This window comes from Podarcis gaigeae (assembly GCF_964106915.1).
Source record: "Podarcis gaigeae genome assembly, chromosome: 5".
Classification (NCBI taxonomy): Eukaryota; Metazoa; Chordata; class Lepidosauria; order Squamata; family Lacertidae; genus Podarcis; species Podarcis gaigeae.
The window spans coordinates 62,879,955-62,895,539 of NC_139681.1; the positions used below are offsets into that span (position 1 = coordinate 62,879,955).

General features: G+C 44.1%; 1 protein-coding gene across 1 annotated transcript in view; it reads right to left on the reverse strand.

The window, feature by feature from the left end:
- Window positions 1–3,028: 3,028 nt before the first annotated feature.
- Window positions 3,029–15,585, reverse strand: part of DGKG (diacylglycerol kinase gamma) — a 115,998-nt gene continuing 103,441 nt past the window's right edge. Inside the window, 3 exon segments of the mRNA XM_083741812.1 lie at window positions 3,029–12,771; window positions 12,774–12,816; window positions 14,949–15,009. Coding sequence (XP_083597938.1) covers window positions 12,548–12,771; window positions 12,774–12,816; window positions 14,949–15,009 — 328 coding nt within the window. The 3' untranslated portion in view covers window positions 3,029–12,547.

The window sequence follows — 15,585 nt, forward strand, 5'->3', positions numbered from 1 at the left end:
TGGCATCTTTTGGAAGGAACCATGGAAAGCCAGATGTCATTAGACTCCAGTTCTCATTCCCCATGACCATTGGCCATGCTGATGGGAGTTGGAGTCCCTCAGCATATTTAGGGCATTGCATTGGCTACTTGTACTTTATGCTGTCTGTAGGCACCATGGCAAAATTGGAGAACTAATATAGAATCACATGAGAGATATTCATTCATTCATTCATTCATTCATTCATTCATTCATTCATTCATTGTATTTATATACCGCTTGTTTGCCAAGGTGGTTTGCAATTTAAAAATATAAAAACAAACAAATAGCTCAACATACAGGACTGTGTTATCTCACACTGATTTCAGAAGCCAATGACAAACTCCCTGGCCTGTACTTCTTCTTGTCGGCCTTCTCTCAAGGCACACAAGTCTTTCTTAAGTAGCCCCAGGATATAATTGAAGAAAAATAATAATTTGGTCTGTGTTTTAAGTGAACCGACCTAATTCATATCTCTGGGATTAACACACAGATCAGAATGTGATTATCTTTCTGATTTTACACTTCTCCAAATTTTGTGATATGTTCAGGAGACGTGCCAAAAATGCACATCACAGCATATGCTTTCCGTAAACAAATGTACAGGAATGGGACAGAACAGATTTATGAATAATCAAACGCAAAAATGACGCAGATCAAACAGAGATGGATTTGTCCATCCCTGTGTCAGGAAGCCCCAATCTTTCTCTGAGGCCACTTCCAGGAAGTGATGGCCTGGGCTTCTTCTTTTCTGCCTTCCTTTCAGGACTTTCTTAAGTAACTCTTGGGAAGATTTATTGTGGCTGAAATGGGCAGTATTCTTTGCAAGGTGTTGTTATGGGTGTGTGAATATGTAGGAACAATATCCACCTCCATAACTCCAGATCCACATTATATACATTTGAAACATATTCAATGCACATTTAAAGCATATGACTCCCTCCAAAAAACCCTGGGAACTATAGTCTCCCCCTCACAAAGCTACTATTTCCAGCACCATTAACAAACTACAGTCCCCAGAATTCGGGGGGGGGGGAGTCATGTGTATTGAACACATGTGGGTCTGTTAATACATTCATGGGCCATGCATGCAACTGACCTCTGGGCCTCCTTAGCTATGCATATGCTGTGCATATGCTATGACACCTCACAGTGACAGCTTGAACAGTTCCAATGGGTTTGGGGTTTTTTTGTGGGGGGGGGAAGCTTTGGACCCATCTGTTCTGGCAAGTGGCCAGGAGGATATAATTCAGGCTGGGCCTCTAAAATTATATCCATTCTGTGCAATTTTTCGGGTATAAAATTATTTCTAAGGCTAAGTGGTGGACCCATGGAATGATGGTTCTGCAGCCTCGACAAAGCCTGTTTTATTAGCTGGTTTGATGGAAGAAACTGTTTGAAGTCATCCTTTGCCTTCTACATTATACTTTTCCACTGAAGCTCTGCTGGAGAGAGGGTAGAATAAATTTGCCTAAATATAACCCATTCTAAAAAAAAAAAAAAAAAAAAAACCAACAACCATAGGCTCTAAATTTAACACAATACCTTTCACATGCAGTTTTTTCTTTGGTTTTGGAGACACGTGAGCTTGCCTGCTGCTGCCTTTTATTTTTGTTCTCCTGGGGTGGAGGGTGACGGGGAGGGGAAAGAAACTGATTATTTTTAAACCAGGAGCTTTGATTTATACCGGCTACAATGACATAAATCAGTCTTTTTATTTTAAAATTAAATGTTCCTTTTAAAAAAAATGAATGGAAATGTTCCGTCACTGCTACAACTGGGCTTGCTTTTTTGTTGGACTTCCAAAACACGAAGAGGATGAAATGATTGGAAGTCCCCTGCTTCTACAGCATCCCAACAATTGTTTCATGACTTTGTCATAGCTGGAGATGGGCCAAGTACGTGTAGAAGACATGGGAGCTCAAGGGCAAAATGCTTCCTATCCAGAATTTGTTATTTACAGGACAAATGACAATCCAATGCCCTTCACCCAGTTTCAAGGAAGGCAGGTGATCTAAAGTCTCCCTTAGGTGTCAGGGCTAGAAGAGCTCACAGCTCTGTTCAGGTTGGCATATCCAGGGGACGCCAATGCAGTAGCCTCCAGATGTTATTGGATTCCCCATCAGCCACCATGGCCAATGGCCATGAATGATAAGTGGGCAATACATAGTTAGACCAACCAGTGGTCTGACTATGTTCCAATAAACTGTGAATGAATGACTTGGTAGATCCAACATGTGGTCTTCAAGAACATACCAGCTAAAAGTGAAGGAACTCCCAGAACCTTGGTTAGAGTGTATTTTGCCAATTGCCTGCGAGAGGAGCCTCAGATTTCATTTTGGTTTGGACTGACGTTGCTGTTGACTGCAGCTGGTATGACGGGCTTGATTGTGGCAATGGGTTGTTATGATGAGCGCTTTCCCAAGACAGACAATGTAATGATAGCCTGGAGCCAAAGACTCTGCTGTGGCTGGGTTGTATTACAATTACGCCAATAAAGTGGCGCATGTGTGCTACACCAACACCAGAAAACAGAGAGACTGAGGTTGCCATTGGTCCCCTAATGACTTGTAACCAATGGCTACTTGAATGATGGGCAACTGTAAATGTGGTTGAGCAGGTCAAGTGTCATTTTTGTTCTTTTTCTTGCATGGAGAACAATGGGATCACCACCATCCTACTCTGTGCCTACGACTGGGGTTCTCCTCTGTTTTGTCATCACCGTTTGTTTTGATGCTGTTGTTTTCCGGCACCTGGGCTAGCTATGGCCTGTTTTGCAGAAGGTGTCCTTGCTTTTTTAGGTCCTCCTTTCCACTCATTGCAATTGTGTTGCCCTTGAACACTGAACAATCAGAAGGTTTCTTGGAGAACTACTGCAATCCGGACACAGGATGCTTATTTTCATTCACACGAGACAACAGCGGCACTGTCATGCTATTGTGCCTGGAAAAGTGCAGTCGGTGATACCCCAGCTGGCGCTCTCAATCAAAAGTTGCTCCAGAAGCAGCCATTACTTCATTGTCATTTTATTTGATGTAAAACCACATCGGTTAGGATTTACATATAAACATGAGCTACATTACGAATTCACACAATTCCATGCAGGGAACTACATCGAGATCCATGGGAAAGGAGGAAGAGCAGTCCATGCTCAGGAGGATATACAGTACATTTCATGGTGAGGAACAGGATTAACTCTAGCTGCCTGTATTCACACAATACACTAGGTGGGAGGTGTGCATTGATTACAGCCTAAATGGAGAGATGCCCATTTTGCCCCATTACGTACCTGGTCCTCTCTCTGGCTGCACTGAGAGTCCCCGAAGATTGGTTAGTGAGATGCTAGTGAAGTGCAGTTTAGTCTGGTAGCTTCTGCAACAGAGGCAAACATTGTGCATACCAAGTTTTCAATCAGGAGTTTTGCTTGTGGTTTGGTGTCGTCATACACTGAATTTATATCGCGGGACTGCTGTGTTGTTTCCTCAGAAGGTTTATGAGCATGAACCAAACTGGGACAGAGCAACTTCATCCACCAGATAGCGAGCGTGACAGGAGCAAGGATGGTCGTGTCATTGAGGGATGGGCTGTAGCTCAATGGTAGAGCCCATGCTTTGCATGCAGAATGTCCCAGGTTCAATCTCCATCGTCTCCAGGCAGGGTTGGGAAACCCTGGAGGGCTGCCGCCTGCCAGTGCAGGCATTACTCTGGTGGATGAACCAATGGTCTGACTTGATAAAAGCAGTTTCCTACATTCCCCGTCAGCATGGATTTCAACAGTAAGGCCATGATTCCCGAATAAAAGCATTGTAGGTGGCGGGTGCTTAGCAGTGGTGGGATGGACCCCTAGGAATTAAGCAATCCCATGAATGACACTAACAGCACTCCACCAAAAAGAAAACCCCACCAAAAACCAGAGGAACTGCTTCCGTACTTTATATATGTTGGATTGTTTCAGGCATGCACACATATAATTCAGTTTCTCAGAACTGGATTACCCAACACCTGGTGACTCAGCTGAACGTGTGAAATGTCTCCACCTGGAAATGTTGCATTTGAGGTGGAACTGGATGGTGCAAATGTTCTCGCTGAAGGGATTAATTGGTAAAGGCTCATGTTTCATTCATATATGCAAATATTGGTTTCATCAACGGTCATTATGTGATGAATGTGGATTGTGAGCCGGCTTCTAGCACCGCCATATGAATGGACTGCATTTCTTTGGAGTGGAATTGTTTTAACTGGGCAGCGGTTCCTTAGGCGCCAAAGTGGTGCATGGAGCCATTTCGTGCAGTGGTGGAGGTGGCATTGTTTAGCATTCTTGCCCGGCTGGCCTAAGGGTCACATTGCTGGTATTTTGCAAGATGGTGACCAGGCCTAAGGAGGCAGCCCACTAAACTGACAAGAGATCGGAAGCTCTGGCACAGTCCTTCACGACATGGAGAAGCAGAGAACAGCAAATAATTTGACTCAAAGTTTCATCCTGGATGGCTTTTCAGCAAGCTACATTCCCCCAGAATCTATCTTCTAGGCAATATCCCAAAATACACTTCAGAGCACTGAGGGGCAGAAAGATCAGGGATGGGAGAGGAAACTATGGTAGATGTGCAGATTGAGAATGGGAGGAGAAAAGAAGTTGAATGTGCAGAGTGACAGAAAGAGAAATAAGCAAGGAACAGACATGGTGCAGATACTGGAGTATCACAAGGTTTCTTACTGAAACTGCCTTTATGCAAAAGGTTCCAGCTGCAGACCCCCAGGTTCCTTGGCCAAAGTTCTACACTGATGTAAATGCAGGAGAGTAAACAGCACCTTACCCCAGTGAGCAGAGAGTTTGGCCTGCTTTTCTGCAAAGCGCTAAGTCCACCAATTGCCTGCCGCACAAAATAAAGCAAGCTGCTAATGTCACTGGAGAAGCCAGCACAGCAACACGCCCCCCCCACCCCGCCATGGCCCTAGAGGAGCTCTCTGTGAATTGGGCACTGGCTGTATGCAGAAGGCATTTGCGACATTCACAAATAAACGCTGCTTTGTCTGGCTGTCAGCCTGTATACTCTGCCTGGGCTGGAGATCAAGCTGGGCTAATGAGTCATCACCTGGAATAAAAACCCCACAGCTGGAATTCACATCAGTTGCTCTCTTGACAATGCAAAAGCCAAACTGGGCTCCTGCTGCTTCTGCCTCGGCTCCCCCAGGCCTGCAGAGTGAACAGGACAGGTTGTTGCCTCCTGCAGGAGAGGGGCAGAAGTCTAATGGGCGCACTGCTTTGCAGCATAGAGATGCAGTGATGGAAACCACTCGACCAGACCCATTTCTGCCTAAAAGGCATAACCTCGCCCTGAAAAAGAGATTGCAGTTCAGGAACAAACCACAGTAAGCATACAGCCACACAAGGAGCAGGGCTGTTGTACAAAGAGTTGCCATTCTGATACGAGCCAGAATTTCCAACGACTAACAGTTCTAGTAAATGGAGAAAGAACGAAATGGAAAAGGAAGAAAAAACCCTGTCCCAAGCTCTCTCACGCCAATGAGCACATAAATGATGGTTCCATACACTAAATTTGCCTTTGTGAGGCAAAAAATAAGTGAAAGACCAGCTTCTGAATGTGCCTGCTTAGGGGTCTTGCTGAACCGTAAGTCCCTTCACCCCTGGCCATGGCCATGCTGGCTGGAGCTGACAGCAGCTGGACTCCAAGTGCTAGTGGGTCACACATTCCCCATATCTGACTTAGATCTAAGCACAGGGAAAAGAAAATCAAATGGTTCTATATGAGGCAGGTGGGGCTGCCAGATTGGGAGTGAGGAGTTTTCAACCCCCTTTCAACTTCCAAGTGCTGCAGGAGGAGCTAGGCCAGCTATGGCTCCTCCTGCCTGTTCCCTCCTAGCTCTTTCATCCACCCTCTCCCCTGCTTCCTGTAATTGATCAGAGCGCCAGGTATGCCTCACAGAAAGAAGGGGAGGAGCAGATGAGAGAGTTGGCAAGAGAACAGGCAGGATGTCTCTTGCCACGCTGGGAGATTTAAAAGCCTATTTCATTTATTTCAAAGCATTTCTATATAACCCTTCTTCAAAACGGAGTCCACAGTGGTATACAACAGATAACAAATTAATTAATACCTAATGCGATACAATAAAACACCAACGATAGCAGCCATAGAAAATGACAGCAGCTAAATAATGCAAAACACATTACATGCCTGGGTAAATAAAAACCGTAGAATCATAGAATTCAAAGGGCCCTCGAGGGTCATCTAGTCCAGTGTTTCCCAACCTTGGGTCTCCAGCTGTTTTTGGACTACAACTCCCATCATCCCTAGCTAGCAAGACCAGTGGTCAGGGATGATGGGAATTGTAGTCAGAAAAAACAGCTGGAGACCCAAGGTTGGGAAATAATGATCTAGTCCAACCCCCTGCAATGCGGTAATCTCAACTAAAGCATCAGTGACAGATGACAAGCCAACCTCTGCTTAAATGAAGGAAACCTTCCAAGGGATTGTATTAGGCTGCAATCCTCACCATGTTTACTCAGAACAGAAATAAGTCCCTCATTGGATTCAGTGAGGCTTACTACCATGTAAGTGGGGTTAGGGCTGTAGCTTTAATCTAGTACCAGAAGGATTGTAAAGTAGACGCCAGGTATACCTCTTTAGGGAAGGCATTCAAAAACTGGGGTGCCACCACGGAGCAAGTCCTCTGAGGTTTGCAAGGTGCACACCGGAAGCTGTGGGTTCCCAGGCTTGTCTTATCTTTCATCTTCAGGTTCCTTTCTATAAAAAAGATGAGCTGTTTCTTGGGGCTGCAGAGGGGATGAGTGGACACTGCAGAATGTTTTGCTCACCAACATTGCTCTATCCCAGGGGTAGGCAACCTAAGGCCCATGGGCCGGATGTGGCCCAATCGCCTTCTCAATCCAGCCCACGGACGGTCCAGGAATCAGCTTGTTTTTACATGAGTGGAATGTGTGCTTTTATTTAAAATGCATCTCTGGGTTATTTGTGGGGCATAGGAATTCGTTCATATTTTTTCAAAATACAGTCCAGCCCACCACATGGTCTGAGGGACGGTGGACTGGCCCACGGCTGAAAAAAGTTGCTGACCCATGCTCTATCCACTAAAACGCTTTTTTTTGGGGGGGGGGGATGACAGAAAATGACACAATCCCAGATTGTTCTGATTACCAAAGCCTAGCTGCTACCCTACTTAAACATACTGCTGCAAAGGTTTTGCTAGTTAATGTTTTGTTCATTTGTGCAAATGTCTGTAGCTTACTGCTTACTGTTGAGATGCCTCTAGAGCTGTGTACTAATAAAAGAGCATGTTAAAGCCTTCAATTTGCCAAGTTATACTTGGCACTGGGTGGAAGGCAAGGATTATTTTAAATTATGGGAATCTTGAGTGTGGCCAGATCATTTGGGTTTTAAAGCTGCTCTGATGCTCTGCAACCACTTCTGCTGTTTAAGTATCTCTCCTTCATTCAATGTCTGCCCTCCGGCTATTTTTCTCTCCCTGTATGGGAGGGTGGATTTTTGGAGGGCAAACAATGCATTGTTTCTTAACCCTTTTTTTATAAGCCATCTCAGCAACCTTTCTCTAACCCTATAGGAACTGGACAATATTATTATTTTTCAGATATCTAAATCTTTTTCTTGGCTTGCCTACTGTCCCAGAGCAGCCTGATCATAAATGTTCATTTTCACATTAAGTGCACCAGATTTAGGATTGGGTTGTCATCTGCATCCTGTGTATGTTTAGGAGGGAGTAAGTCTCATTGATTCCAGTAGCACTTACTCCCAAGTAAACATCAGGCAGCGTGTCATTTCATGCCTCTTGTTGGCTGTTCTCCAGAATGTTTCCTGTGATATCCAGGATATCCTTTTTAAATTTATTTGTATTAGGGTATCAAATAAGAGGTGATGTCTAGCCTGGCTGGTATACTGTGGTTTTTAGATTATGTTATTATTATTTTTGTTACTGAATGGGAAACACTAAAAACGCTACTTTGTTTTTGGCTGCCCTGATTAATATTAAGTGAAACTGTCAACAGTGGCATAGTGTGAATGTGCAAGTTCCCGGAGAGGAGATGGTGGCGCCTTTGTAACTCCTCCTCCTGTACTGCCATGAGCTTAGCTATGGTTTGGCTTAGTTTCATCCAATCCCAGGTTTGTGGTTGGTGTCACTCCAAACTAAACATGAGGGGCAACTGAATCTTGTTCTTGTGTTTACAGTTTGTGGTTTGTCTGGAGGAGACAAGCCATGAGTCTGGGGTTCAAAGGACAGTCTCAGCCAAACTATGGCTTAGCTCAGCAGCAGGAGGACCATGAAAGGAATGGAGTTGCTGTGATCTCCTCACCAGGAGCCCCCATTCTTCTGTGTTCAAGCTAAGCCATGGTTTGACTTAGGGTTACATTACATGCAACCCAGCTCATTGTTATATTTTCTAAAGGCATCTAAAATTAGATGTATTAGCTTCAGCAAGGTTGCTGTCTTCCCATGCCATTGGAGCTAACTTTGCTCTCCCCCCCCCCCCCCATGAAAGTACAGCATCTTCCTACTTCCTTCTTAATCACCAAGCATCTCTGTGATGCTTTGACATTTCAGAAATGTAGCAAAGCCTCAGTCACACCTGACAGCAAAGCACTATTTGGCCCATAATAATTGTGGCAATCAGTCAGTTGCTTAAAGCTGAACAACTGGTAAGTGTTAGTGAGTACTTAGGCATGAAATCTGGCAAATACAATTAAGTATTCTTGTCCCCTGAACCATTCAATTGTCATTTTCTCCAGGACCCTCAGAATCTTATTTTGCTAGTCTGGAAGAGAATCTATTTCCTATTCTTACCTAATCTCCACCAACCTTTGTTAATATCTGATTTAAAGATATGAATTTAGCCCATCTGCTTTCCTTATGAGAATTTGTTCATTTTTAATATGCCTTTGGTTGCCCATAACTCATTCTGAGCACTTGATTTCTTTTCTGTGCAAATCTCAGCTACTTCTACACTGCCTGTCTGGTTAAATTTTTTTTTTTTGAACATTTATTTACTGTTTATATAGACTCCTTCCTTCTGTGATTGTTTTCCTGCTCCATTTTAACAATTGAGCCACTTATGGTTTTCCAGAATTATTTCAAATCCAGATACCAGTAAACCTTGTCAGAAGGTGGATTTAGTTATAATTAAACCAGTGCAATTTTATCAGTTGAACTGTCCTATAAGAAACAAGATATTGAGTTCCTCAGTAAGCCAGCTTGCTAGTCCTGAATCAAATCACCCACAGCATGTCTACACCAGTTTCATAGTTGTGCTTTATGCCAGTTTAATTGTTATGACTTCCCCCAACAAATGATAAGAATAATAGTTTTTGTTAGGGGCCTAAGAATTCTGCTACTGGTCCTCTTCATAGAATGATAGTTCCCTGAGGAAGGGACTCATCAGCAACCCAGCTTAAATTTGTGGCATAGGCATGTCCTCATATTTCAGAGAGGGAGAAACTAATATTTTCAATGTACTGAATCCCGGCCCATTGCGTTTAGTTTTCTCGGTTAGTATCTTACTACCTTTATTGTTAAGAATCTACTTCAGTCTTCCCCAGGTTGGTGCTCTCCATGTATTTTGGACTATAGCTTAGCATGGACAATGGTCAGGGATGATGGTCAGGACAATGGTCAGTTACAGTCCAGAGTATATGGAGGGTACCAGATTGGGGGAGACAGAAATGCCTAGTGCTTAACACTTGCCTCTCCTTTACTTTTGCACCAGATTGATAAAGTGGGCTAAGATCTGGTTGCAACTGCATGGAAATCCCCAAGGGGGACAGAATTTGTGCTATGTTGTTTTTCTCCTTGGCAACTCAAGAATCCTGAGCTTCTAGTTGCTGGCTTCTGGATAAATTATTTTCCTTTGTTCTTTGCTGTACAGTCAATTAAACCCAAACCAAACCAAGCCAAATATAATTATCTTCTGCCATTGAATTGATATTTGAGAAAAGAGAGAACAAGCTATATTTGCAGCATTGAACCAGAACCGCCAGAAAAGAAGCAGAATACAGAAAAGAAAAGAGACAAAGATATTGTGATGCAAAAACGTTCAGAGACAGGTGAGTTGAGCAGGAAGGAAATGGAGCTTTGGGAAGGGAGAAAGGGAAGCAGGTAGGATAACGTAGCTGGCAGCCAATGGGGTAAGCAGCACATGAAGACTTCAGTTGTTGAGTGTAAATGGTCCCTCTGTGGAAGCAGCTGTCATGCAGCCCTAAAGAGGTAACACAGTAACTAGGGTTTAATCATTCCTGAGACCACAAAGCCAAAATATCCCTCTTTGGGGAGATTCCTCAATTTCCAGCTGTAAGAACAAATCTGCACAGCCACCACAGTTTGTTCTGCCTTTTGCTTCTTGCTCAGATAAATGCTATCATCTGAATGGGTCCCAAATGTAACACTGTGGGGTTCGTGACGGCAACACAGTTATCTATGAAAATACAGTCATGTTGTCATGGATGTCAAGGTCTCCACCAGATTTCCTAGCTTATTGAGAGTGTTAGGCAGGGTTTGTTCTAGGTGAAGCCAAGTGACTTCATCTAGAAAGAATTACATTAGCTGAGAACACCCTTCCTCATTATTTAAGCAGTAAAATAAATAGGCATAATAGTTGGAATTGTGCCACCAGCTTTTTCCACTTTCAAAGAATAAATCAAAGATTGCATTCCTTTCTTTCAGATATGTAGAGGCGAGCCTTCCACGTGGTCCTGTCAGCCAACAAGGAGAGTCAGTTAACACTTCCTTATTCTTCTGCGGTTAAATGTGTATGAGACATGCTTGCTGACCCTGAGCAGCTTCAAACCAGGGCAAAGAGCCACCCAAACAAAATCCTGCAAGGCTATCTCACACAGAAGAAGGTTACATTAAGAACATCGCCTGGCTCAGACTCTTTTCCTTTGATGATGTAATAAAAACAATCTTTCATAGGCCCATTTGCCAATGACTGGTCTGCTTTGAAGAGGAGTTATGTTACAGGCTATTCAAGCTGTTCATGGATTCCTCTCTTGAAGAAAAAATAGGAATTGAACCAAGGTGGCATGTGGGCTACTGGTGGATCCAAACCCAACGTGGCTTGACTGCCAAGTTTTGCTTTTGGACAACTCAAAATCTGACTCAAAGTCTATGCAGTTAAAAGAGTTAGAGCATGGAAGATTAGCAGCTAATCTGGGTATTCAATTCATATTGAAACATAGAGCCATTTTAATCTCTTCTCTTTGGGAGTTTTTCAGAGTTCTCTTCTGTGCTGCTCTGTTATAGGAACAAATACATGGTGGTGGTGGGGAATATTAGCTCTTTAGGATGACCTCTGTGTATGCTTACATTTCATCATGGGACCAAGCTGGCCTTTAATGACATTCAAATGCCAGCCATGGAATTGGCTCTTGGTTTTGGGGTTCAGTCCTTGCCGCATGTTTAGGCCGTTGTAACACATCCAGCACTTGATTTGGAATTTTTGCCATTGGACTAAAGTCAGTCCCATGATGAGAGTGTGTTCTGGCAGAGCTCTCAATCAGTGCTGCCAGAGAAAACTTAAAAACATGTTCACATGTGTCAGATGTGGTCAGACTGAAGAAAAGAAAAGCGTCCAGAACTGAAAGGAGAACGCAAAAATATTAACAGAGAGAAGCGTGGCCTACATCTAAGCTGAAAGGATCCCCAAGTTGGTGAGGTTGTCATTGTCATCATAGACCAAACTGACTTGTTATTCCTACATCTAAAGTACCCTGAGTTTGCTTTCTACTGCCAAAAAAGGCTCCTGCCTTTTTTATTGTCAACTTCACTCTTTCTGGTTTCCTCACTTGGCAATCTCTGCTTTCTGCATTCATAAGCCTCTGAAATGGAACGCCTAACCAGCTTCTGCTTAAAAAAATAAAATAAAATTAGAACCAAGCTAGCAAAAGACACTGCTGTTGTAAGAGTTTGGGGGTGGTGGATAATAATGTGCCCTCCTCCTTCCCCTTCTTACCTCCCCCAGTGTTTCCCCACCCCCCAAGCTAAGGAAAAAATAAATAAAGAACATTTCTTATCATGTGTAGGATTTGGTGACCCAAGAGGGCAGCACAGCGAGATGCCAAAAGTCTTCTGACATACTTAAAAATAAATAAATAAGTGAAGCTCGGTTTCTTTGCCAAGTTTGGTGTTTTAACAGCAGCTTCTGGGGTTCTAAAGAGTCCGAATAAATGGAAAAGATCCCACATCCCATCTGCAGGGCTACGTCAGACATGCCGTTTTCCATGTCTGTTTGTTTGCTTTCAGACAGGGCTGTGCAATTCATGGCCGCCTAGAAAAGCTCTCCTCAGAACAGTCCCAACCAGAGCAGTTTTGAGAGTTTCTCCTCCTTAGACTGTGGCGCTGCGGAGGAGAAAAATCCCCCTGAACCTTCAATGTTAGCGTTATCCCTGCCAGTGATATTTAGAGAATGTGGCTATGTGTGCATGTATATACAAACCCACACCGCTATTTCAGTTCGGCTGCCGAATGCCAACCCTGTTATTTTCCACTAAGAGTTCATAATGCTGCCTCCAGACTGATGTTTCCGAAGCAGATTCAGAAGCCAGGAGATCTGAAGAGATGAAGGTTTCTTTCCATAGGCTTTCCCCCTGTGCGGTCGGCTGCCTCTGGAATGGAGAACTGCTGCTTTGGAAGATTGTTCGTTTGCTTGGTTGCAGATTAGTCTCGAGTTCGGTTCCTCCTCCTCAGGAAGAAGAAGCTGCTCTTTTGGGGAGGTCCCAGTAACATCGGCACTTGGCTTTTGTGGGTGATTTTGATCTGAACGGAAAGAAATAGCATCGGGATTAGAGCATTGCTGTTTCTGCACAGCCATTATGCCAAGAGCTCAAGGAACATAGGAAGCTGCCTTATGTCAAATTTGACCCACTGACCATAGAATCATTGCATTGTAGAGCTGGAAGGGACCCCAAGGGTCTTGTAGTCCAACCCCAGCAATGCAGGTCCACCTGGCTTAATACTGTTCACACTGACTGGCAGCAGCTCCCTGGAATTTCAGGCAGCGGCCTTTCCTAGTTCTGGCTGGAGATGCCAGGGGTTGACCCTAAGACCTTCTGCCCTATACCTATATCACCTTAAGGGTCATGGTTCCCCCATCCCCACCCAAGAATCCTGGCAGCTGTAGTTTGTTAAGGGCACTGAGAGTTGTTATTCCCATCAGAGACCCATAATTCTCGGAGTGGTTTATCAATCAATCCCTCATCCCAAGGAATTTTTGGACTTGTAGCTCTGCAAGCGGAATAGGGGTCTCTGAAGCATCCTTAATGAATTTCAGTTCCCAGGATTCTTTGAGGGGAAGCCAGGACTTTTTAAGTGGTATAAGCAGTGTTCGAAATTAGCCAGGCGTATTTTGCACCTGGCTTTTGACCACTTGCAACCAAGTGAAGATGCCTTGGATAAGTGGGCATCTTGCTGTGGATTGTGTGGGGAGCAGGGACAGTATCCCATTGAAAACTGGGCAGTTCCAGTAGGCCACATCTGCACTTGAACATGTGTCTGATTTTATCCAGCAGCCCTTTTAAACTGCAACAGTGCTTTCGCTTTCACGGATGGAAGCAGGGATGAGGAGCCTGTGGCCATCCAGATGTTGATGTATAAGACTGCTTTAAATGTATGGGGTGCCAGAGTGCCCTCCTGTGACCCGATCAAGCCACCGTCAGGAGAGGCGCTGCTCACAAGTTCCACCCCCACACCTGTTGCATCAGGAAGCAGGGAAAGGAAGGACAAGTCTGCCCAGTTCCTTATGCAACACGAGCAAGGCTGCTTATTGGAATACCAATCAAACTGGAGGCAGCACTGTGATACGACCTTAAGACCTCTGGGTGGGTGTGGAGGCAGCAGAGGATCAGGACAACCCCCTGAGATGGTTCAGGGGTGGCAGGCAGGCTCCCAGGAAGCCACATAAAGCATTTCCTGTCTGACAAGTCATCTGCCACAAGGATAAGGCCTCAATGCAATATGAAGGATGGAGGCTGGTATCTAGCATCACACCGAAAAAGGAACTGGATCCCTAGATGCCTCCAGGTGCTCAGCACAATTGCTTTTGGGAAGATTTTTATACCACCACCAGTATACAGTTACAACCAATGCTTCTCTGTCAAAGGGTTTCAACTCCCATAGGGGAACCTAGGAAACAGAAAAAGCACTATACAAGGTTTTCAACGACCGATGAGAAAAATGTTCCTAATGTTATTTCCTGACCACTGGTATGTACACATGAATCTTAAGATCCTTTATTTTCAGCTGAAATTGTTCATTGCAACATTCTGTTCTCATTCGCAAATAACAGAGGACAATCTGTCTTTTTAACATGTCTAACCCATCCTCCTTTCATCTTCAGATGATGTACAATGGTGTGGAGACACAGAAGGTACAGCAATGTCCATAATGTTGTAGCAGTGTACAACCACCATAGGTCTCTCCCTCTTTCCCCTTTGATTTTCCATTAGGAATACAAATGTGACTGTCATTGCTGAGGAAGGGTTTGAGAATATGACATCAAAGGAGACAGGAAAATCATGTTTCCTCCTTCTAAAATTGTAGAGGGCTATTTGCTAGGATATTATAGTTATTTTGCTTCATTGTTTCCATGTGAAATAAAAGCTTATTTTGAAACGTAGTCCCTTTCCAGGATCCACAACTCAGATCTGGGTCTCACCTGCAGTTCATTCTCCAGAAGAGGGACAGCCAACATGGTATTCTCAAGATGTTCTCATTAACCCCAGCCAGCATGACCAATGGCCAGAGTTGATGGAAGCTGTAATCCAACAACATCTGCAGGACATCACATCGGTCACTCCTGCTCTAGAGATCAACCTTCTATTGCTTCTAGCACTGACAGATGAGCTACACTTGCATATCCCAGATCCCTTTCATGACATGCAACTACTCACCGTGCAAGGTGGCTGCATCCAGGGCTCTCCATCCACTTGCATGGGCAAAAGCTTGGTTGTCCTGGAACCCATAAACAAGGCACAGCGAAAAAGTTAACAAGACTGAAGTGGATAAGCCGGGGCAGAAACTGTATCTTGTTGCAAGCTGATAATAACAAACATTTTTGGCAAAGAGGGAGGAAAAACAAGGTGGTCTAGCCCTACATTCTATTACTCACAATGGAGATGGCTCAGCAATCTGTTGAGGAGTGCAAGGAAGACCACAGTCAATTTCTGTATTTCAGATCCAGCTCTGAAATGTCATTCACCTTATATGTGAGCCTGCTACCTGTTTTCCTAGAACACTCCTTGTGTGCAATGGACTTTTGTTCTAATCTCAAATACACCTCTATATTTCTGCCCATTTAGGACTTTTTGCCATCTCGTTTTCAAATGCACCACTAGAAAATTGGAACTTACTATTAAAAATAACAGAGAGGATTGCAACAAGGACCTGCAACAGAGGTCAAGGGAGAGGAGTGCAAGGTACCTTCTTCTTCGCTTAAGTCTCTCACAGACCAGCTTGAAGCCTCTTACAACCTGCCCAAAGGAACCCTTAACATTCTCCTTCCTGCTTGCTTCAACCAGTTGCCAAAGG